General features: G+C 39.0%; 2 protein-coding genes across 3 annotated transcripts in view; both read right to left on the reverse strand.

The window, feature by feature from the left end:
• tfeb (transcription factor EB) overlaps positions 1-12,156 on the reverse strand; it is a 32,404-nt gene extending 20,248 nt beyond the window's left edge. The window contains exon 1 of one of the 2 annotated variants that reach the window (XM_034134907.1): positions 11,837-12,156. The gene's annotated coding sequence lies outside the window, so the exon portion shown is untranslated. The remainder of the gene's footprint in view (positions 1-11,836) is intronic. The other variant, XM_034134906.1, reaches the window with a different exon arrangement.
• Positions 12,157-12,985: 829 nt separating this feature from the next.
• Positions 12,986-18,123, reverse strand: tmem183a (transmembrane protein 183A). Its single transcript, XM_034134908.1, has 8 exons — positions 17,936-18,123; positions 17,018-17,107; positions 16,191-16,361; positions 15,948-16,107; positions 15,522-15,702; positions 15,125-15,205; positions 14,847-15,002; positions 12,986-14,482 (listed from the first exon to the last, which is right to left on the reverse strand). Exons 1-8 carry the CDS (start codon positions 17,997-17,999, stop codon positions 14,297-14,299), a joined length of 1,089 nt encoding a protein of 362 aa, XP_033990799.1. The 5' UTR covers positions 18,000-18,123; the 3' UTR covers positions 12,986-14,296.
• Between the last annotated feature and the right edge of the window lie 4,816 nt (positions 18,124-22,939).

A 22,939-nucleotide genomic window follows, 5' to 3' on the forward strand; every position in this document is an offset into this window, starting at 1 on the left:
TCACTTTGCTTCACAGATCAGAGAAGAGAGCGATGTGAAATTAGTGCGGAAAGCAAAACAAAACATTGTCAGCACTAAAACACTTTGAGCCATATCGAATCAAAAGTACAACACAATGAGATTGCAGGAAAGACAATAGACCTGCATCATCAATAATGACCACAATGCATTAGGGCTGCTCAATTAATCGTATTTTAAATCGCAATTACGATTATGGCTTGCAACGATTACAAAAACAATGTAATCGAAATAAAACGATTATCTTTTTATTATTATTATTACTTTTTTTGTCTTTTTTATAAATATAATATTTTTTTTTTTTATTGGTTTTTCAGTTGAATTATACTTAAAGTTCAGGGTAATCAACTGTTAAAAACATACTGTTCACATTTTCTTTCTCCAATAAATTGATGTTTTCAAAGTAAATGGATAATCGTTTTTAATAATCGTGATATCAATTATTGACCAAAATAATCGAGATTATGATTTTTGCCATAATCCCTACAATGCATCACTTCCCCTTTGTGTCCATACGTTTTCACAACTCCTAGTTTTGTCAGTGATGAAGAAACTTCCTCTGCAGGAAACCCAAGGAAAGAAACCTAGAGCTGTTTCCCTTACATCATTTTCTTTAAATGCAAATTCATTGCTTTTTCATTCACCGATCATACAATACGTGAATAATTCAAACTAAAAGTAAATGTTAAAGTAAGTGAGGTTAACAGATCATAAGATGTAATCACATTCGGTCATCCTGTTTTGCCAGGTGTAGTGCTAATTCTGTCCTAAGGTAGCGGCACTCCAAACATCTCTCAACAATCTAACCTCAGTTTACATTTTCTATTCCTTAAATAGATGCATTATGACATACAACATTTGAACATTGGACAACTGTTGTATTTCATGTATTAACTTTTATTGTCTCCCCTCCAGACCGGCACACAATCAGTACCATCACTCTGACATTAGGCCTCCACTTAGCTGCGCATAATAAACAATTATCACATTGCTAAACAATGCAATGATGACCCGAGATCTCTGGATCCTATTTCTGTTTTTGAAAGGTCAAAACGCAACGTAACACTGTCAAAAGCAATTCAAACAATACTGCTTCTGTTGCTGCTACTGCATTAGTTCGTGTTTAAAAGGAATTACATGTTACTGAAAACACATATGCCCAGACATGTTTACTTTCCTTTCTGATCTAACAAGTCGGTCTGAATTGAGCTCACATTGACAGTTCCTATTCAACAGCCAGGCAGTGAGCAACACTGATACTTATACATAAAGTATAAAGAGAGAGTATAAACAAAGATCCTTACCAGCAACTGTCCAACTATCCCAAAGACAACATAGTGTACCCAAGCGAGATCTGCTCCTCCACGTGTTAGTACACACACTCTCTGACAAGGACACACAGTTGTTTGCTGGCAGGGCTGAGTATGCCGTTTCACTGGTTGTGAGGACACTCCTCCCTCCACAGGCAGAGCTGCAGTAAGCTGGGTGACAGACACTATTAGTCACCTTCCTTCCCTTCCTATAACCACCAGCTCAGCTTCCTATTCCTCCTCCTCCTCCTACTCCTTCTCCTCCTCCTCCTCTTCCCCTAAATTAGCATGAATGCCATGGTCTGGGGAAACAACAACAGGAGCCCTGTGTCCAGTGAACTCATCTCTCTCTCTCCTTTACCCTCTTTCGTTTTAATGTGGAACTCCCTTCTTAAAGCAGTGACCACAATTTAAATACAGGAACACACATGCATGCATGCATAACCACCAATAGATAAGGGCAATTCCTGCATTTTTTTTGCCAGGTCATTGTATACGTGTTATCCTAAACGTTACGGCAGTGAATCAACATATTTACTTCTTTAATTGCACTCCCACACAGTCTGTCACTCAATCTCCCACACGCAACGTACATACAAACCTGCATGCTTAGATGGTTATGTTATGAGACTCAACAGATAAACAAGTCTTCATACAATCCTAAGAACAGGAAATGGCTAGTTATTATCTTCGAATATTTGTACAACTGTTATGAATCCAAGCTGTTCTAACATTCAAACAAAAAGTTACATCTTTATGCAGGTAACTACAGATTTCTAAGTGTGTTATATCCATCTGATGGTGTCTCTGAATCATTTTATAGTCACTGATGAAAAGTTTCTACTCCTACATAAATTGTAATTTGCATGTGAAGTGGAGCTACAGTAATGTGCGTTTACTTCTCAGAGATTGACAGAGATTTCCTTTTGACTGGGTACTTGTGAGTTGATTGAAGTAAATCTTTCTCTGTGCTCACATCATGAATCACTTCTCCCTATGATCTCCTCCATGCTTGTGCATCTATTTCTTATATAAGCACAGGCAAAAACTCATACAAACACAGGTCAACATTCAACATACAATAAAGGTTTCAGAAGAGAAAAAAAACCAGCAATTTGACAGGTTTCCTTATCATGTGTCATAATGCAACCGGACACTGACTTCTACTGTTGGGCCAAACACTATGAAACTGTAAAGCCATCGCCACTCATTATACCTCACAGTTGGCTAATTAATCCAGAACAAGGTGCCCAGCTAAAAAATGTACTTTTAAATCAATCTGCCTCGGGCCATGAAGGCCAAATGCAGAGCGTATGTGCAGCTGCTTGTTAGATGGATCATTCGTGTGCAATAAGTTAATAAAACTCTTCCATCACTATATCTAACCCAAGTATAAGATCCCTTCTAATTAGTTCCCTACCATCTAAACTCCCCTACACCATCCTGTATCTCTGAATGCAGGAACACAAACACTGGTATCAGAGTGCCACTCAGCTTGTTGTGCCTATCACAACAGAGGAGAACACTGACCAGCATGGTTCAGCAGCACCCGGCTCACAAGCTTTCCTTGTTCTGATACGTAATCTGTATCTGTTCAGTATTAGTTGTAACACTCTTATGCCAAATCATAATAAAAAGAGAGGTTTCGCACTAAGATATTTGTTATCCGATACTGAAAGTCATGGTCCCTGTATTGGAGATTATTCAGCGGGTGTTTAAAATCACAGCATAAATAAAATGACTAACAGAAACAGATTTTAGTGAATTTCAAAAGTCACTGATTAGTTTCAGCAAGGTGCAAGTGAGATTACATAAGAGATTTAACTTTAGAACAATTTAGATATTACAATGCAGTGTACAGTAGATCACATTTAGAACTTAGTTTTACTTTAAGTATAATATTATATTAATAATAGAATATTTGTACAACTGTTATGAATCCAAGCTGTTCTAACATTCAAACACAAAGTTACATCTTTATGCAGGTAACTACAGATTTCTAAGTGTGTTATATCCATCTGATGGTGTCTCTGAATCATTTTATAGTCACTGATGAAAAGTTTCTACTCCTACATAAATTGTAATTTGCATGTGAAGTGGAGCTACAGTAATGTGCGTTTACTTCTCAGAGATTGACAGAGATTTCCTTTTGACTGGGTACTTGTGAGTTGATTGAAGTAAATCTTTCTCTGTGCTCACATCATGAATCACTTCTCCCTATGATCTCCTCCATGCTTGTGCATCTATTTCTTATATAAGCACAGGCAAAAACTCATACAAACACAGGTCAACATTCAACATACAATAAAGGTTTCAGAAGAGAAAAAAACCAGCAATTTGACAAGTTTCCTTATCATGCGTCATAATGCAACCGGACACTGACTTCTACTGTTGGGCCAAACACTATGAAACTGTAAAGCCATCGCCACTCATTATACCTCACAGTTGGCTAATTAAACCAGAACAAGGTGCCCAGCTAAAAAATGTACTTGCAAATCAATCTGCCTCGGGTTGTAAAACACATGTCGGCACACATGAAGGCCAAATGCAGAGCGTATGTGCAGCTGCTTGTTAGATGGATCATTCGTGTGCAATAAGTTAATAAAACTCTTCCATCACTATATCTAACCCAAGTATAAGATCCCTTCTAATTAGTTCCCTACCATCTAAACTCCCCTACACCATCCTGTATCTCTGAATGCAGGAACACAAACACTGGTATCAAAGTGCCACTCAGCTTGTTGTGCCTATCACAACAGAGGAGAACACTGACCAGCATGGTTCAGCAGCACCCGGCTCACAAGCTTTCCTTGTTTGTACACAAAGCATTCAAAAGCGGGCCAGCTCCAGTTCTCATAGTGGCCGCAGTGTATTTACTGGGTTATTTTGGTCCAGGGGCAGGACTCCCCCCGGGCCCTCAGCTTATTGGTTGAAAAAGATGCGTTCCTGTGGCGTCAGGCCGATTATAAGGCGTATGTGTAGGTAGGAGGGGAAATCATCGACCAAGACAGCCTTGTACTCTTTTGACAATGGCCTACCAAGACTCAAACACACACATGCACACATACGTCCACATGCACACACACTTCACTCAACATCCTCTTCAACTTGTCTGTAGGACACGCTTTCCTCAATTTACTCCCTCTGTCACTATGGCTGCAAAGAGGTTGCACACAAACATAGACAGTTGTTGGACGACTGTGATGATATGACTTAGTGAGGTTAAATCCAGCTGTGCTAAGGACAAACAGCAGCGTCGATATACCAAACACCTAAGAGTTTCTAAGGTTGCAGGAAAATTGGTCTACAATATATATTATATTATACAGTATGTTTACCTAAAATGTTGTCTGTATAATAATTATACATATTGCAAATCATTTTATACACATTATCCTCTATATCAAACAGATATATGTGCACCTTTTTAAATAAAGTTATTTAAGTTAAATCAACCCTTGGCTGTAAAATGACTATTAAACTTTCCTAAGTGCAACATGATATGACCTTAGGTGACCTCAAGTTGTGTGCTTGAGAATAAAGCCTGCTTCCGATTACATAAATCATAAACAAATACATTAACCTAAATACATAAACCCTTTTTACATAAATCAAAATAAATAATATGTTATTTTTTCAAATGAGTTGGATCTTCTCGTTGCATATGTTTTTATTAAACTTTGCATATATGTGTAGTTGATTAAAAAAAATAAAAACACATAAAAGTATCAAAAGTTGATATAAGGGCTGCTGTGGCCGGATGTTTCAATCATAATGCACTGAGCCATTCTGTGTTTATTTTAGATAACCCTAGATAACATTTAGTTCAATGTCATTAATACTGAGTAAACAAATGTGAGAATATATGTGTGTTTGCGTGCAATAGAGAGAAAGTAGAGCAATAACCAGCCAACCAGAAGTACAGCATTTCTGTTTTTGCATGAGTGAGAGTCACCATGTACAGTGAAACGGAATGAAAGGCATTCGGGAGATAAGGTACACATACACACAAAAATTAATTTCACTACGGCTGCCACACACCATAACCTGTTCTTAACTAAACACACTCCTCGTCCCTCTTTCCCTCTATCTGTCTCTGTCCTGTTTTCATTCTCAACTGGTAGGCAAGTTGAAAACTAATTACCATCAGTATGAAGAATGCGAATGCCTTTTAGCCCTTCAGACCTTTGAGTAGAAGCAAGTGAGAAAGAACTGCACCGCAGAGAGAGAGAGAGAGAGAGAGAGAGAGAGAGAGAGAGAGAGAGAGAGAGAGAGAGAGAGAGAGAGAGGAGAGGAGAGAGAGAGAGAGAGAGAGAGAGAGAGGGAGAGAGAGAGAGAGAGAGAGAGAGGCAAGAAGGTAAGAAACAATTGAAAACACGTGAAAACACGTGAAGCAAGAGTTCAAGGAGAGGTCAAGTGGACGAGTATCAATAAGATACGTTTACAAGAGACCTTCCTCTGTGATGTGTGTCTTTTTGTGTGATTGTGTGTTAGATCAGCATCCATTTCTTGTCCTCTGACCAAATATGGGGCCATTTTTTGATTAAGCAGCGCAGACAAAGGAATGCTGTGTCTCTATACACAGACGCACACATACAACCTTAAACAGTAGATCACTAAATTTCCTCCGGAGAGGATTCTTCCACGGACTACAGCTAACACTAACAGAGAGGAGGAAGAGATTGTCCAATAAAGATGTCAATAGACTCGGGCAGGGTACAGTGCTGCTACTAAAGTTGTTTTGCATTTCAGCCCTTTAAAAATAAAGACAGCGCCAGCTATGGATTTTAGAAGGAGCATCATTAAGTTCCTCAGCTGTGCAGTTATATCACACCGGTTTATATAAGAGATCTCCACTAAGACCATTTGAATCCTGAACTTATAATGTTACGATTGATCAATATCAATGTATTAGTCACCTCTGGAAATAACTTATCTGAACAAGATCACCAAATGAGTCATGCCACTTAATTCAAGAAGTATTACAACAGCACTAGTAGATTTTGAAAGTGCAAAAGTTCCTCCTTCTTCCTCTTTTTATACACAAACACTTTATAGAAATTAATATCTGTTTAAATCACATAAATTCAAAGTAAAAAACAATATGGATTCTGGATTATTGACTAGTTCCTGGGACGCTGCAGAGGGACCCTCAAATATGTCCTATTTCAGACTTCTTAGTCATCTTAAAACAAGTGACAGAAATGTGATTCTTAAAAATAAGAATAATCTACAAGCTTTGGACATATTGTGAAAGGTTGACAAATTGAAAATCCTGGCAGCTCAGTTAAGGCACATAAATATTCTAAATATTTCTAAATTCACCAGTGTGAACTAAAGGTAGAGGCATGTCTAGAGACTGGATTCAAGAGAGTAAATATTGTAGTTAGACTTAAAAAGGCCACAGCGAAGGTCTGATCTTCATTTACCTTCAGCAAACAAACAGCTTCAGGATTAACTACATCCTGTAACATTAAGGGAACTTGGTGTTATAAGGCTTATGAGTCATAGGAAGGAGCCAACATTTTAAGAATCTTGTAAATGAATATTTAATTGCAAAATCAAAGACAAGTTTCATCAGCATAAATGGAAGAAAACACTGTCCTTTTGAATTATCAACAGGAAACACTTAAAGCAATGTGACCTTCAATATGCAAGGTAGCTACTAGCAATGTGAAGTAGAACAATTGTCCATCTTAAAGGTAGGGTAGGTAATTCACTTCAGAAACACTTTTTATTATATTCCATGGAATGCTCTTAACATCCCGATAGCAATGAATATATTAAATGCTTTGACAATAAATACATCAAAAAAATTTCATCTGTGGAAGCCGTAATACTGTAAAAAGCACGACCAATCATTTTAGCCGGCCCGGCTAAAATAACTGGATGGCCTACCTTCCTGTCAGCCTTCCATCTCGTGCACAAACTTATCTCGTGCCCTCATTGGTCATGTGCGTGTTCGTGTGTGTTGGAGGAGGGGCTCTGTAAGGAAGTCTGAAGGAAGGGGCAGATTTTTTTCGGCTGTGTACTTTCAAATTCTAGCGCACTCGAGCTGGTTTCTCCATTCTTACCTACCCTACCTTTAACTGAATAGCTTGATGTTATAACAGGTACAAATCCAGTCTGAATATGCTCGCATTAAAACTAACCCCAAGAGTAAAACATAATTTTCCCAACCAAAGACAAAAGATCCAACGTGACAGTATTCGCACAGTCATGTCATGAGTCATCAGTGGGTTTCTTTTAAATATCATCATATGAAACCAGACGAGATGTATCAATACTGAAATGTAATGCTGAAACAACCTTTCTGTTTTTATTCCCATTAGTCTACAACCACTGGAAAGAATACTAGGAATAAGCATAATGGGAAACCTGTTTGAGGAGCCCAGGGGGCATATTATTGAGGGAGCGTAGAGTTCATACAAGAGTGAGAGGCAGTGTTCAGTCGGAACAACAGCAATGCCGACTGTTGAAAATACAAATCTTGTGGTTTGGGGGGTATTAAAAGCCGACAAAGAAATCAATCTTAAAATCTTCAACGCTGTATTGAGCCTTGAAAACACATTTTCCTGAAGCAAATCAGAATTATCTTAGGATATTCCACAAACCACAGGAACACTATCTTAAAAGATGTGAAACTGCAAGTGAAGAGTGAGATTATTATATATATATATTATATTTGGTTTATACATGCTTATTTTGAAGAAAAGCTTTTAAGGCAATTACAATACAATTTGAAAGCTTTGTTACAATATAGTCATACTTTCAACTTTAAGTGTGTTAATGTGGGAACAGTCAGGTCTTAAAAACATAGCTGAGATGAACATTTTTATACAGAGATAGCTATGAAATCACTGTGGGCCCCTGTTAGAGCTAAAGTTCCACAAAGCTACAACTGCCCACTGCGAGCTTCACCCCTGCAGTTCACACTAACAAGCAAATTGTCCAGCTGCACACAACAGGCCAGCTGCAGTTTGTGCACACAGATGCAGCAGAGACGCCATTCTTCAACAGAAAAGCGAGACTGCAGAAGACCCTCACTACTGTCTGTCAGTCAAAAGAGGATATGAAACAGTGGAGGGGAGATAAGATGAGGAAGTGGAGTCACACACTCAGCACATGCCCTCAAAATGCCCCACCCACGCTCACATCTGATAAATCATGGGTCATGTTGACACATAACACATGCTAATTGTCGATCCTGTGGTTCAAAAAGTCTGAGCTTAAAAACGTATTCAGTAGTTCCTTAGGTCTTTTTTATTTTTCAGAGAAAACCAAAACACCATAAAGACACTTCCCCTATTCTCCTTTTCCTGCTCCAGTCACGAAGCGGTGAAAACATTGTCCGGGTCACGGGAGATCTGTCCATATGGCGTATGGAGAAAGCTGTGTTTACACACACACCTGATGCTCTTTCACACTAGAGTATATCCATTGCGCCTACTCAGTGCGCCTGTGTGTGTCCCACTGCCTTTGTTTACCTGAAGAAAATGAACCCCATCTCCAACACTTTCAAGCGGACTGAGTCCAATGAAGCTGAAAATATAACACACACACAAGCACACTTTTCCATACACACAGGATGTAAAGCTTGTGCTTACGTGTGCATTTGTGGGACAAGATTGTTCACCTTCAAACACAGAAAGGTTACACAAGCTATGAAAAGTTATGCTCAAATCCAACCAGTAGTTTGGTTATTCCAATATTTTAGATGGACAAAACGGTCCCCTCTGCGGACGGTTGTATTGCTTGAAACTGGACTATCTTTTCCTTGCTTGTAATCTGAGCAGGTTGCTACTGTTCTTTTGGAGAGAGTGTGATTAGTCCGCCAGGCATCACTGCTGCTCAACATAGTGGCCGGTCACCTCTGACCTTGCTGACAATGACCTCACCGCTCAGTGTGTTAACTAACCCCTGACCCTTCGTACTGTGTGTGCACTCAATAACCCCAACGACTCCTCTATATGCATGTGTCCCATTTTTCCCTGTTTCTATTCTGTTCACATGCTTGTGTTGGCAAAGAGGGAGAGAGTGAGCAGGTAAAGGTCTCAACAGCTACACAGACACCCTGCTTTATCATTTTTTCTCTAACACAACTGGTTATGACGTCCAACGTTTGCTTTAAAAGATTTTCTGATACTGTGTTGCAGGCAGCTTTTATTGTAAGTTATCTTCTGTGATCTTTTTGACAGGATTTTAGTTCGGAGACATTCTTAAGAATATTATATAATTACGCCAAGAGGCACATGATAGAATAACGAGGATATAGTTAACTTTAAATTGTTTTATTGATATGAAGCAGCACTACATTAGTGTCACATTTTCAGACAGTTTTGTGCCAGATCACAAAAGAGTAGATATATCTTTTTTACACAACGGAAATGTTTTCATTCATTCATGGATTCGCTGAAATGAGGAGAGGCTGATAAAGGAGGTGAAAAGGCAACCAAACAAAGATAGCTTGAGAAAGTTATTTTATCTGTCCAGGAGAACGATAATTCCTGTTTAACCATGTGACTACATAACTGCTGAACTAACTTGCGTGCTACTTCATTTTTATGTGGAACAAAATACACTCCAGTACTATGGCCTTAACTCACACCAACAACTCATTCACTCAGTGTCTGTGAGTGTTTATATTCATGAATGTTAATACGCATTTACTGTGGTTGCCTGAGCCAAATAAACTATTCTCATGTACAGTTATAATTCTCATATTTGTGAGTGTGGTTGACCTCAGTGATCCTGCGCAACTTCCCTGAAACACTTATTTTCCTAGAATCAACTGAAAGCAGAATTTAAAGAAACACCTTACTTTACCTAACAGGCATATTTCTACCTATACAAAGTCATTAAAATGATTATTAATTGCTGATTGTTTGATTAGTGCCCTTTTTTAAATGGTTATTGTGTGGTTTTCCATGGCTTCAGTTCCTTCAAAGCCCTATTTCACAATCTATGTCATAAATAATCATATACATAGTTTAATGGGATTGCTGTGCTCGAGATGTTCTATTTTGGGCATCTCACTTTATGAGCTGTCATCATAGCATCTCCTAACACAACATGGTCTCTAGATTAACGCTCTCGCTAAAAGCTAAAAGGGACATTTCTTAAGAAGTAAAAACAAAAGTAGTCAAGTCATGAATATAAGTAGAAACTTGAAAGTTATAAGCTATATTCAGACCTATTGACGCTGTTCTGCTCTGACTCTGACCATGATTTGGTTCTGTTAAGGGCTAAAGATGATCACAGAGGCCGATCGGAGAGGTCAGGGGTCAGGGTGAAGTGTCAAACACTTGGTTGGTGTGATTTAGATGGTACACATAATCTAGAGAGACAGGCCTACAGACTTCCAACAGACTATGGAGGGGATAAAGTTGGACCTTAACTGTGGTAAATCTTCATATTTATATTTATCATGGTAGGTCATTAGGTATTGTAAAAGTGAGGGAACAACACATAATATTGAGGTGGATTAATACATATGTCACACTTTAATGCAGCAACTTTTGATGCAATAGTTAACGAATGAGGTTCCTTTTAAAATCACAGCTAAACTCCCGGTATATGTACAACATTATAACTGGAATAAAACGTTGACATTGCATGACTGGAAAGCATCAGGCTAAATACATAATTCACTCTGCATGCAGGCACACTACAAATAAACACACAGTATGTAAATTATGCTGCAGAGGGGATGAAGGGGGCATAAATAGTCAGTGCTGCCTCCATTATTTTTATGTTTGCACCATGCAGGACTTTAAAGCAAAGCACTTGAATACGCAGCAGAGTATAGTCTGTACAGTTGACAGTCACAGCTTATACATAGCAGCATACCCCGGGGCTGAGGTGTTGTTACTGATACAGGCTGGCCACTGCTTATAAATGGCAAGAGCTCTCTACTGATGACAGTAAAAAGGGGAAAGTGGTGCATTAGGGTCTAACACCAGTGGGTCCCAAAGTGGTACCAGTGTCCTCTTCCAAAAAGGCTAACAGCTAAATGTGAATGTGTGCTATTCTCATACTATTAAGTGAATTACTTTGTGCAATTATTCATTTTTTTGTATTTTAAATAAACTTTTGAATGTCTAAATGTTCAACAATTATTCAATTTGGATTCATAATAACATAATCATGACCTGGAAGCAAAGACTTAACGAATGATGCACTTTGATTTGTGATGCTATGTTAAGTTTAAGGACAGTAGCTGTCAGCATGTTACTAGCGTTACACGTCTAGTCTACAAAGCCTGAAGTGTTGTTTAACTAGTTGTGCGATGATTTAGCAGAAAGACAGTGATGCCTTCAATTGCCTAAGGACTTATGATACATTAGATCATTTTCATTTTAAACTAAATTATTCTCTATATCGCTCTATTTTGCATTTCAATCTGGAAATACGCAATTTGAATTAATGCTCGCCGGGGTTTCTAGAGTTAGTAGTGTATTTGCAGAAGCTATTTTTCAGTGGTGGTGGTAAAGTAAAATATCACTTACCAGCTCTGAAGGTCAGACAGACCGAAGTAAAGAAGTCAGGTTCACCAAAAGTGCGTGCCCACTTCTCTCATGCGCTCTGACAATACCGAACCCGGCAGCGACTATCGGGAGAGAAACACGTGTTAAAGAGGACAAAAAGCTCCTAAGAGTTTCAAGTTTCTCTGTATTTCCACAGACTGCTACGGCGTGTACCACCCACCACCACTGGCACTTCGGAGGCTAATTTGTTTTCGTTTTGTCCGTCGAGATGTTGTCATAACACAAAGCGTCTGCGGTCGCCTGTGCCACCACCAATGGCAAAGCGCAGACGGGATTGTGGGAAATGTAGTTTTTCTTCATATCTTCGACAGAGCGGTATTTCGAGGCGATGACGTTGTGCCTGTTGACTGCAGAGTTTTATGAGGTCCTCTAACTTTAGCTGAAGAGTTCCAAGAACAACTCGGACGGAGACAACTTTATTGTTTTAAACCGCCTGCAATTGAGACGCTTCTTTCAGTGATATTGTTTCATATTTATGACGCATTTTAGTTTCATTCCTGTTTCAGTGTGATGTGTCAGTGTTAGGATGCAGGGATTTGATGGAAACCATTTAAAATACAATAAAATAAAATACATTAGTATATTTTCAAATTCTTAAGTGTTCAACAATTTAGTGGAAACTGTCTTGACAGTATCTTTGTTTATTTGAGGCTAATTTGTGTATTATGTTAAACCTCTTAATAGGTCCCATATACTGTTGATCCATGTCTAACTCTAACTTTCTGTCTGTTTTATATATCCGGCATGTTGACAGGAGGCATGAGTTTATTTGTAGTTGTAAATACCATCTTGACGTCCCACAGCTGTATTTCAGGAAATGTGCCATCCAGGTTTCTGTATAAAGTGCTGTTTTGTTTCTGAAGGAAATATGGCATATTCTTACATATAAAGCAATGTGAAGGAGAGCCTTATTTTATTCAGTTAATGTTAGAGCACACCGGTAGTACCCAATAGGACAACAATAGGGAAGCAAATTCTAAAAAAATATTGAATGTTTAGTTAATCAACATTTCCTAAAACATAACTGAATCCATTTTGAATGGGCAGTTTGAGTTTTTATTTCAGTGTACTTTATTTATCAATGCAACTCATGATAAAACAAACAACTGCTGCTAATCAGAATATGCCGCTATCTTTATTTTTTTTCCATCAGTGTGAAATGTTTGTGGTTAATTTAATATGTTTTCATGCACAAATAGATGCAAATCAATCCAGGTTAAATAGCTTCCACTATTTCTGATCCATGGATAGATTAATATAAATGAGAGCTCTCTCCCAATACAATTCAAGAATGTGATTGGTATGATTCAACTCACATACAAGACTCATAAGACAGACCACTTCAAATTATTTGAGAACGTGATTCTACAAGAGAGACAGTATGGTACATGGCTCATAGTCAGCAGGGAGACAAACAAGATAATTTATAAGCCAAAAAACACAAGAAATCAAACATTGCCCAGATCAGGAGATAAGTAGATGACGACATCAGAGGTAAATCATCTCTTTGTCCCCTTGTGTGAAACGCAGTGTCATTAATATTTACATAATACTAAGTGTGGCTGCCTTTAATTAAATATATCAGCAAAACACATGATCTTAAAATAACACAACTTTCTTGCTGCAACTTTGTCAAAACGCAAAATAAAGATTTTGTAAGCATAAAAAAAGGGAGGGCAGAACAAATGCTTGAACCGATCCATTCACTTGTTAAAAATAAAACTTGTGTGACACATGTAGATTCAATATGCAACATGTTCTCGAATGTAAAATAACGCCAGATTTTGAGTCTTTGAATGCAACCGGGAGCTTGAATGTACATGTTCCTCTGGCATATCTGTAGGGCTGGGCAATAAATCAATATTTATCATCTATCAAATACCACTGTGATCATGTCAGTTAATTTTGAGATGACAATGCAAAGCAATTTGACGTTTGATTTCTTTCAGCTGTCGAATGAGAAACTACTACTAATCTTTTGTAGTTTTTCTTTATAAATTGTCGAGGGTACTGCCATTGTTCACCTGTGGAGGTGGCAGATTTGTTTTTTTATACATAACAAGCCCTAATATTACTAAGAGTTATTTTTCACAGTGGACAATTCTGCAGGACATGATTTACATCTGGGATAAATGATGATGCTTAAATAACACTAAACGCTGGGTGTGGAGGTTGCAGTGGTGGATGGGCATGCACCAACGTTTGATTTTGAAAATGGGAGTGGGGTTTCCATCCCATCTATGGCCATCAAATATTGACTTTCTTTAACAACAATTTTATCCAACAATGACGATTAAAAAATGTTGATGGGGATAGTAAGTTCCAAAAGAAGTAAATAAACCTAATCCATGGTTCAGCAGTCAGGCTGAGATATCTGCAGACTTCTCATTGAATTGACGTCCTGCCAGAAGGGCATGGCTCCTATATAAAGGCTGAGGAGGGGTACTGTGGGTGCCACCACTCCATGATCTTTACACTCTGTACGGGATCCAACACCACCTGGGTGCCGCCCTGATCCCCCCTCTTCTTCCCCCACCGGAGCGGAGAGTCCTGGAACAGCAGGCGGACACGGTGGTGGCGCATGTCTGTGCTAACGTTGATTGTGAACTACAAGAAGAGAAACAGACAAGTTTGGATCAGAAGAGGAGATAAGGATACCTGGTACACCAGCCATTATCCAAAACTGTATTATATCCTTTGTGCGGAAGATAATATAGGCCAAAGCAGATTAATTTGCCAAAAATAAAAATACAGTTGTAAGCATAACATGACAAATAGGGGAAGATATTCTGAATGTTTTGAAGGAGATTTACCCATGTCTGTCTGTCTTTATCCATTCTGATCTTTTATGTGGCCTCAATAAACCGATAAACTCATTCTTACAAGAATGTAATGATAGAGTCTCAGTCATAAACATGATGTCCTAATCACTAGGCCTCATAAAAAAAAAAATCATATTTGAGTTACTCACGAGGGATAGCGACATGCCCATGACCACAGGGGTGAAGATGAAGTTGAGGGTGGTGACCTGAAGCATGTAGCAGTCAGAGTCTGGGTTCAGGTGGACATCTTCGTATTGTCTTGGCAGACACAAGGACTTGGCACAACCATTCTTACTGTGTCCCTGCTGCGAGGGAGATGACCACAGAAAGACACGAAAATAAACAAGACGGCAGAAACAACGACTGACTATGTAAAAGGTTATCAAAACAAAATAAGTTAATTTGGTTTTTTAAATGTTTTTCTTACATGCTTAAGAAACTTGAAGTTGAACTCCCATAATGCCTCAGGCCGGGTCCCTGAAACCTTTCTGACCCAGGACAGTAAACACTGCAACAGGGAACATTAAGCATATAACATCAACATTTGCACAGTGAGAGGCTAGTTTTTTCTGAAAATAAAAATGAAATATCGAGACATAATGAATACATATAAATAATTTAGGTTCTATAATGCAGCGAACTTAGTCTAAATCAGTATGGCCTTTGAGCTACCCGGCATTAGCCTAACAAGGGTGGTTGAGGATAGCCTGGTTAGCCATGAGCGACTTGCATGAAAAAGGCAGATCTATTAATTACAAGGACTAACAATACTTTAGCTCCATGTCTGTATAGTAAAGTGACTGACTGCAAATCAACTAATTTACCTTGGAGTTAAGCAAGGTTGTGGGCGTGGATTCTGGCAGGGTAGGAATTTTCGAGACACGCAAGCTGAACGGCTCATAGAAATGGAAAAGGGAGCGAATCACACGTGCACGTAAAGAGCCCATCCTGTCAATGCAGTCAGGCTGGAGACGTAACGGCAGGTCAGTATTAATCTTGTAGTGCCTGGAGATGGAAGGTGAAAGGGAGAGAAAACATGTTAATTAAACAAAGTGTCAGTTTACTCCATTTTTTTCTGCTAACTTATTTTACCACATTCAAAACATTATCTTGTTAATATGTAATGTAATACAAAAAAAATAGTAAATGAAAGCCTGGAGTTTTTTTTGGTTCACTATACAGTAACCTGTACACAAATATTGGCTGGTGCCCACTGACTTGCACGCAGTTGACCAATAAAACCACCTCACCTTCTGTAAATCCTGGTCCAAAAAGCTCCAGTGCAAGTGACAGTCCAGGCATTCTTGCAGATCAGAGCGAATCTGCACACATCCTCAGGCCGAATGTAGGAGGCAAGCATTAACCAAATATCCACTGGATACTGCCCGCCATCACCGCTCTCACTGCTTTCTGTGAAAAAAATAAGCATGTAAACCTTTGGTCCTGCATTTTCATCTCATACATTTTCTCAGTAAACTTTAAACAAATAATACCCTTTCTCCTCTTGTTTTTCTTCTTGCTGGCATCTTTAGTTTCGTTTTCTCCATCTTCTTCGGGATCGAGGTCATCACTGCTGTCCAAAGCGTTGGCTGCGACACTCACTGAAGACGAGAGGACCTCCTCTACAGCACCATGAGATGCTTCCAGGCCGCACAGTAATTTTACTGAAACACGGAAAAACGCACTTAAATTATCTGTCCAGGCATTTATTTAGCTAAAAATTTGATATTTAGACAACAAGCAAACATTTCCAGCATCACAAATGTAAGTTATATAGGGCGTTTGAAAACATTTTCAGGTGCTAGCTGGAAAATGATGTGCTGTGTTGCCAGATCTTGCAAGTGTGTGTTGCTGAGATCAGAAAGTGTTGTCTCAAGCAAAGTACATTTTTCTCCAGATGTGTCGTTTGAAGAATGTAATTTGGGAGAAAGTCCGGAAGATATGTGGCTTGCGGAAATAGGTGAACTATTTAATCTGGTGACTATGTGGCGAAAGGATCGGTCCTAATCATACAGTCTATAATAATAGTTATAATCTGTTTTCACGTTCACTTCTCCCAAAATATTTAATGGATTGTAACCTGTCGCTAGTCATTTAAAAGCCCCCCATCCCAACGAGGAGGGGCGAAACCCACGTGACACAGATTCAGGATATTGACTCTCAGTGCGGCGTCGTCTCTGGCTGCAGTCACTGAAGCGGTGTTCAAATCTATGGCTCAAATAAGAATTTTTGGCCAAGGCAAGGCAACGTGAGACGGCACAACAGTAGACTCCTTTATATCTGTTGAGGTGTACCACAGCCTTAATGCACATCAGCTTACCTTCTTTTTCAACTGCATTTGCAACAGCCTTTTTCAGCCTCCCAGACTTCACAACGGCTGGGTCGGCATCAGCATAATCAGCAACGGTCACTAGCAAGAACACAATTATTTCCTTATGATTATACTGTTAAAAGTTATATGTACTGATAACATGACATGACCACTGCAGACCGTAGTATGACCACTAGTGGCGGTAAATTAGGTAACTAACAGCCCACCTGTCATATGAGTTACATGTACAGTTATATTCCTTTTGGCTCTTGCTGATTGATTGATTGATTGATTGATTGAAAAGTTTATTAACAGCTTGTATAATGGGTACAGTACAGTACAGCTCAAAACATACAATTGTTAAGGGGATGCAGACCAGAGAAAGACTTTCGTCTTGTTTACATCAGGGTCCCCCATTTCCAATTCATCATATCATTTAAGACATATAAGACATATTAGACATACAGATGGCTTATTTACAATTTACATACAGGTGGTTTTTTACATACAGATGGCTTATTTACAATTTTCATTTTAGATTTCGTTCTAATACATCCTAACCGGACATTTAAGACATACCAAGTCTACAGATATACAGTTAGTAACAGAGTCTAAAATGCGAGTATATACATAGATGGGGGGGGGAAGCTGTCCATTGTACGACAGGTTGAGATTTGTACCATTACCGGGGCCAGTTTTGCAATGCTCCCCCGAAGGTGCTCTTTAAGAGAGGTTTTTGCTAATAACGTTACTGGAAAAGAAACTCTAAAGTTGATCTTGGCAAGTCCTCGTGTTTAACTATAATGCATTTAACACTGAACACATAATTACAACTCGATTATGTAAACAGAAGAGGGAAGCCGGCCGGGGAATGCTAACAGTGGGCGGGCTAAAGTTAGCTTGCTTGCTAATGAAAGAGTAACCTACCTGATTCCGAACAAACGTCCCCTGCCTTAAATTTCAGCCGTTTTCTGTTCCCTTTCTTGGGCATATCGACACAAATGATCTGTGGACGCTTAACGGGCCTGCTGGTTCTGCCATGTCGCTATGGCAAGCCGGGGTAGAAAGAAAGAAAGAAAAATGAGAGAGAAATTGAAAAATGTTCCGCCAGGATCTTCAGCCATCATGGAATGACGTGACGCTACAAGTAACGCGAGATTATCGTTGACGTTTTCTCGATCTGCTGCTTTACTGTCACCTGCTGGTCATTGCAAGCATTACACTGACTTCTCGTGACCAAAAGTTTAGAAAAGAGGGATAAATCCATGGGCGTCACTGTGTTAAAAAAAAGTGGTGGGGGCATTTCTCCAGATTTAACGTCAGCATAGCAGAAGACAAAATATGTTCCACTCCTGTGGGTGTTGAACCAAGAGCACCTGCATGAAAAACCAATTCATAAACCTCTAGTCTGGACCACCAATGTGTTTTTAGAGCAATGAACGCCCAACTATAGGTCTTGCTGTGATGTGATTTTGAGTGAATTTGTACCTTTATGCACACAACGAGCACACAGGTTTGGAGGACAGAACATGACATAAGTATAAAAAAAAATGCATAAATACAGGAATAAATAAACACAAGAAAACATTTATATATACAGGAATAAATAAATGAGTATGGAAATAAATACAGGAATAAATAAACACAAGACAAAATAGATAAATATGGAAATACATGTATAAATAAAAGGATATAAGTTGAGAATAAAACAGAACACACATTATATATATTGAATGTATTTCTACATTTATTTTCTTATAAATTTATTAATGTAAGTTTGTGCGTGTTTCACACAATGTTGTTTTGCTTGGTAGCCTTGTATTCTGTGGATACGACAACCTTTATACTTTCAATTGCTCTGAAAATGTCAACAATTGCACGTGTCTTTAACCATATCTTTGAATTGCTGTTATATTTTATTTCACTTCCTCTGACCAGTACCACTTTTATTTGTAAGCTTCGTGTCAAGTTGTACACAGTGCAAGGAGAACTCTTCCCTCTTCAACAAATATTTTAAAAGCCTCTTTAGTTTCTCACCTGCTTAGCCCAGAGTAAAATGCTTTTGTGTGCACAAACTAGAGGGAGACAGCAAACACCAATGTGATTTTGGTGGGAGTGCGACTACCCTGGACAAAGTTACAGTGGGGGTGCCAAATCCAGCACCAACACCTGGTCTGGTGGGAGGGGCGGCCCTGATACTATTGCAGTAGTACTACAGTATACTACTGTGTATACAAATGAGATTACATGGGAAGAAATCTTCAATAAAAAAAAAAAAAACTACTGCATTCTATTTATTACTGCAGTTACAGTGTTCTCTACGGAGACAAATGAACACTCACATGTTCTGAGAACGATGTTTGCAAACCGAACACCTGCAAGGGGGTCTGGGGGGATCCTGGCCCAGAAGATTTAATTGTTTCTTTTAAAGGTCCCATGTCATGCTTTTCCGGTTATTACCCGTCCCCTTGTGTGTTATGAAGGTTTTTCTGCATGTAAACGGTCTGCAAAGTCACAAACCCTCAAAGTACACCCTGTAGCGAATTAAACTCTAACACAGAAAATACCTGTCTATGCTGCCCCAGAACGCCTCGTTGGAGATTTCTCTTTTTCTTCCTGGGTACAGTGACGTGCCCATACCCAAATGGACCCATTGGTCCAAATGGACCAATCCGTGGAGCCGTTACGTTACGTCCGCGGAGCCATTACGTTAAGTCTGTGGATTGGTCCAAATTGACCAATCCGCGGACTTCCTCACACACACTCAATCTTTTCTCAGCTGCAGCTCTGCCGATTTCTCCTCCCTGAGACGGCGGGACGCCGCGAAGCTGTGAGTCGTAACTCCTAGCCAGGCTGCGGGTGTGTGTGTGTGTGTGTTCGGGCTGGGTTTCGCTGTGTCTCGCTGTCTTGCAGACGGCCACTGGGCTCATAGGGAGGGGGGGGGGCAGGCACTCCAACAAGCCGTTTAGGACAGAGAGTGAATACACATACTATACAGAGATGCTGTATGAGAAACCAATGTGATTTTGGAAAATTGCACAATATAAATCTATTTTAGTATACCTCAACAATGGAATTATGATCAGTAGAAATGGCCATGACATGGGACCTTAAACTACGCATTCTAGTACTCTCTGAAAATAAAATAAACCAAACAGACCACTTTTACTTCAGGGAAACAGGCCAAACAACATTGCCGCAAGCATGTTTTTGGGTCATTTTAGAGTCAGTAGTAGAGTAAGGAGGAATTTTTTTTTTTTAACTTTTTTTTAAGTGCAGTGTCTGTGCCCTGCTGCTGCAAAGCGGGAGCAAAGTAGGCCTACGTTTTTACATTTTCTATTAACCCTCCTGTTGTCTTCGGGTCAAATCTGACCGATTTACTACTTTCATCAATCATAACTTTTTTGTTTTACATTCGATTGCATTAAGGCTTTATGATATCCTTCACAGTAGACATTTGAACATATTAAATAGCTGATCACCTCTTTCATTGAATTTTGGATGATTTAGTCAACTTTGTAACACCCATGGTGTTCCCGGTCAAAGATGACATAAAGAAAAGGAATTAGTAACCATCCGGATCAGATAAAACACACACACAAACACACATACACACACAGAACAATTTGACACATTTCCCGCTCTTATGTGCCCATCCCCCCACATGGATCACACCTGGCACACGCAATACATGTTCAGTGTCTATTCTTTGTATATTTACTGCAGTTTTTCATGTATACCAGTAGTCTGATACAATATTTACAGTTTGAAAGGGTGTTAAATTAAATTTGGTGATGATTAATGGTTTTTGTGTTAATGTAGTAGCAGTTAAAACAGGACCGGTCAAATTTGACCGCCAACACCAAAGTAAGGGGGGGGGGAAACGAAGACAATAGGAGGGTTAAAAGTTTACTAAAATGTCCAAATTGCACATCTTGACACTAAACCAGTGTTATTGTTTATTACATTTCTTTGTGCACTCTTTTTTTCAGAACATGTATAAGTTATACGTATAGTGGTGGTGACAAAAATGGCCATTCCAAAAAGTGGTGGGGACATGTCCCCAGCGTCCCCAGCGCAAATGACGCCTATGGGTAAGTCCTATTATTTTATCAGCCAGTTACAACATGTGCAAGTTCAATTATGTTATAATTCCATTTGTTTCTTTTAATCATGCCAAATTCAAGCATCGTTGAAAGTTCTGCCTGTTTGATGTGAAAGTATAACTCAGAAAGGTGTTTCTTGTCGTATTCTGGCTTTACTGAAGACCAGACCAATGAGATGGTTCGTTTGATATTTGTTTGCATACGCTTTTCACTCAACAGCAATGTCAAAAAGGAACTGCAAGTACAGAAGTCACCCTGCTTCTAACAATTATGCACTTAATGCATACCATTAAAGCTGCCCCGACATCACTGAGCCAGGAAGACTTACAACAACCATTTGTCAGAGAAATTACACATTGGCAGATATCACTTAATGTTTATCAGACCAAAGAGACAAAATGCTGAAAGATCCACAGTGCTATGTTCAGTAACCTATGTTAGTCTTGTGTGATAGTGCTGCAGGCCACAGCATCCTATAATGACTTTTACAACATTGTTGTTAAGGCCTTTAAAACCAAACTTCAGAGAGCCACACGTCCTAGAGCAACTCAAATTAAATTAATTGATTCGAGGAAGCACTGTTGAAATTCAAAGAAGACTCAGGTTATTATCCTCTATGGCAAGAGCTGTTATCAAGACCTTTAACTGTCTGCATCTCAGGTATGTTGCTCTATTACTGTCTTATATCTTAATAGCCTATTAATTGATATTATCATTTGAGACATACTGATTTCACCTTTAAGGAAATCCAACCAATATAGTTCTCCAGGTAAAACAGTTATTTCCTCTTATCAACATCTCTTGTTTCAATAACAAGATCTATTCTCAAGTTAGTTACCAAACCTGCAACTGCACCTATCAGCCAATACAATCTAAGTGTACTTGCTCTTCAACAATTTGACCCAAAACTGTAAAAAAAAAACTCTGGCACATAAACCTTTCTCTATCCATCTCAACCCGGTATCACGGCAAGATGTGAAAATGTGATGATTTACCACGCTGGGAGACGTGAAGTTGTTACGATTTCGTCCCTTCAAACGTGACAGTTACACGGTAGGCCTATTTCCCGTGTTAATACTGTTTTCACGCCGAGAGATGGCGATAACTTCACATGGTCACTGGCCAATCCAAAACCTCTTTAGTAACATACCAGTATATAGACATTTCCTTGACAAGAATCTTCGTATTCTCCACAAAAATGTGTGTTATAGTGAACCAAAAGTCGTGATAAAGGCTTGCTTGTCAACATCCGGGTATTTCTGCACTGGTGTGCCATGTTAACAATACCGTGTAACTGTCTGTCACGTTTGAAGGGATGAAATCGTAACATCTTCACGTCTCCCAGCGTGGTAAATCATCACATTTTCACAGTATTGCCATGTATTTTATCTATGGCACAGTACACTCTGCAGCATCTAACCCAGACTAATGACTGAACTGTTGTCAGTCATAAGTCTGCTCATCAATTTCCCATGAAGGTTATTAATTACTTTGTCTTCACACTAAGATTGTAATTTAATCAAAATGTTGTGAACTTTTGTTTTTAATAATTCAAAACAGTAACTTTGAGCTAAGAAGAAAGGTGGGGGAAAACATTTCTTATTCCATACTGCCACAGCAACATGCTTATAAAAAAATGTAATATTTTATTCAACAGCTACAAATCCTTTTAAGCTTTTATATTGTTCACTTCACACCTTCACACTTATTAATTGAACTGGCAAACAACACTGTTGTTTGAGGATTTGTTTTCTATGTGGTAGCCTATTGTATTGTCAAACAACGTCTCACAAAATAAATGGTCATGACCCACACCATCTTTTTG

The sequence above is a fragment of the Trematomus bernacchii genome, unplaced genomic scaffold, assembly GCF_902827165.1.
Source record: "Trematomus bernacchii unplaced genomic scaffold, fTreBer1.1, whole genome shotgun sequence".
Lineage (NCBI taxonomy): Eukaryota > Metazoa > Chordata > Actinopteri > Perciformes > Nototheniidae > Trematomus > Trematomus bernacchii.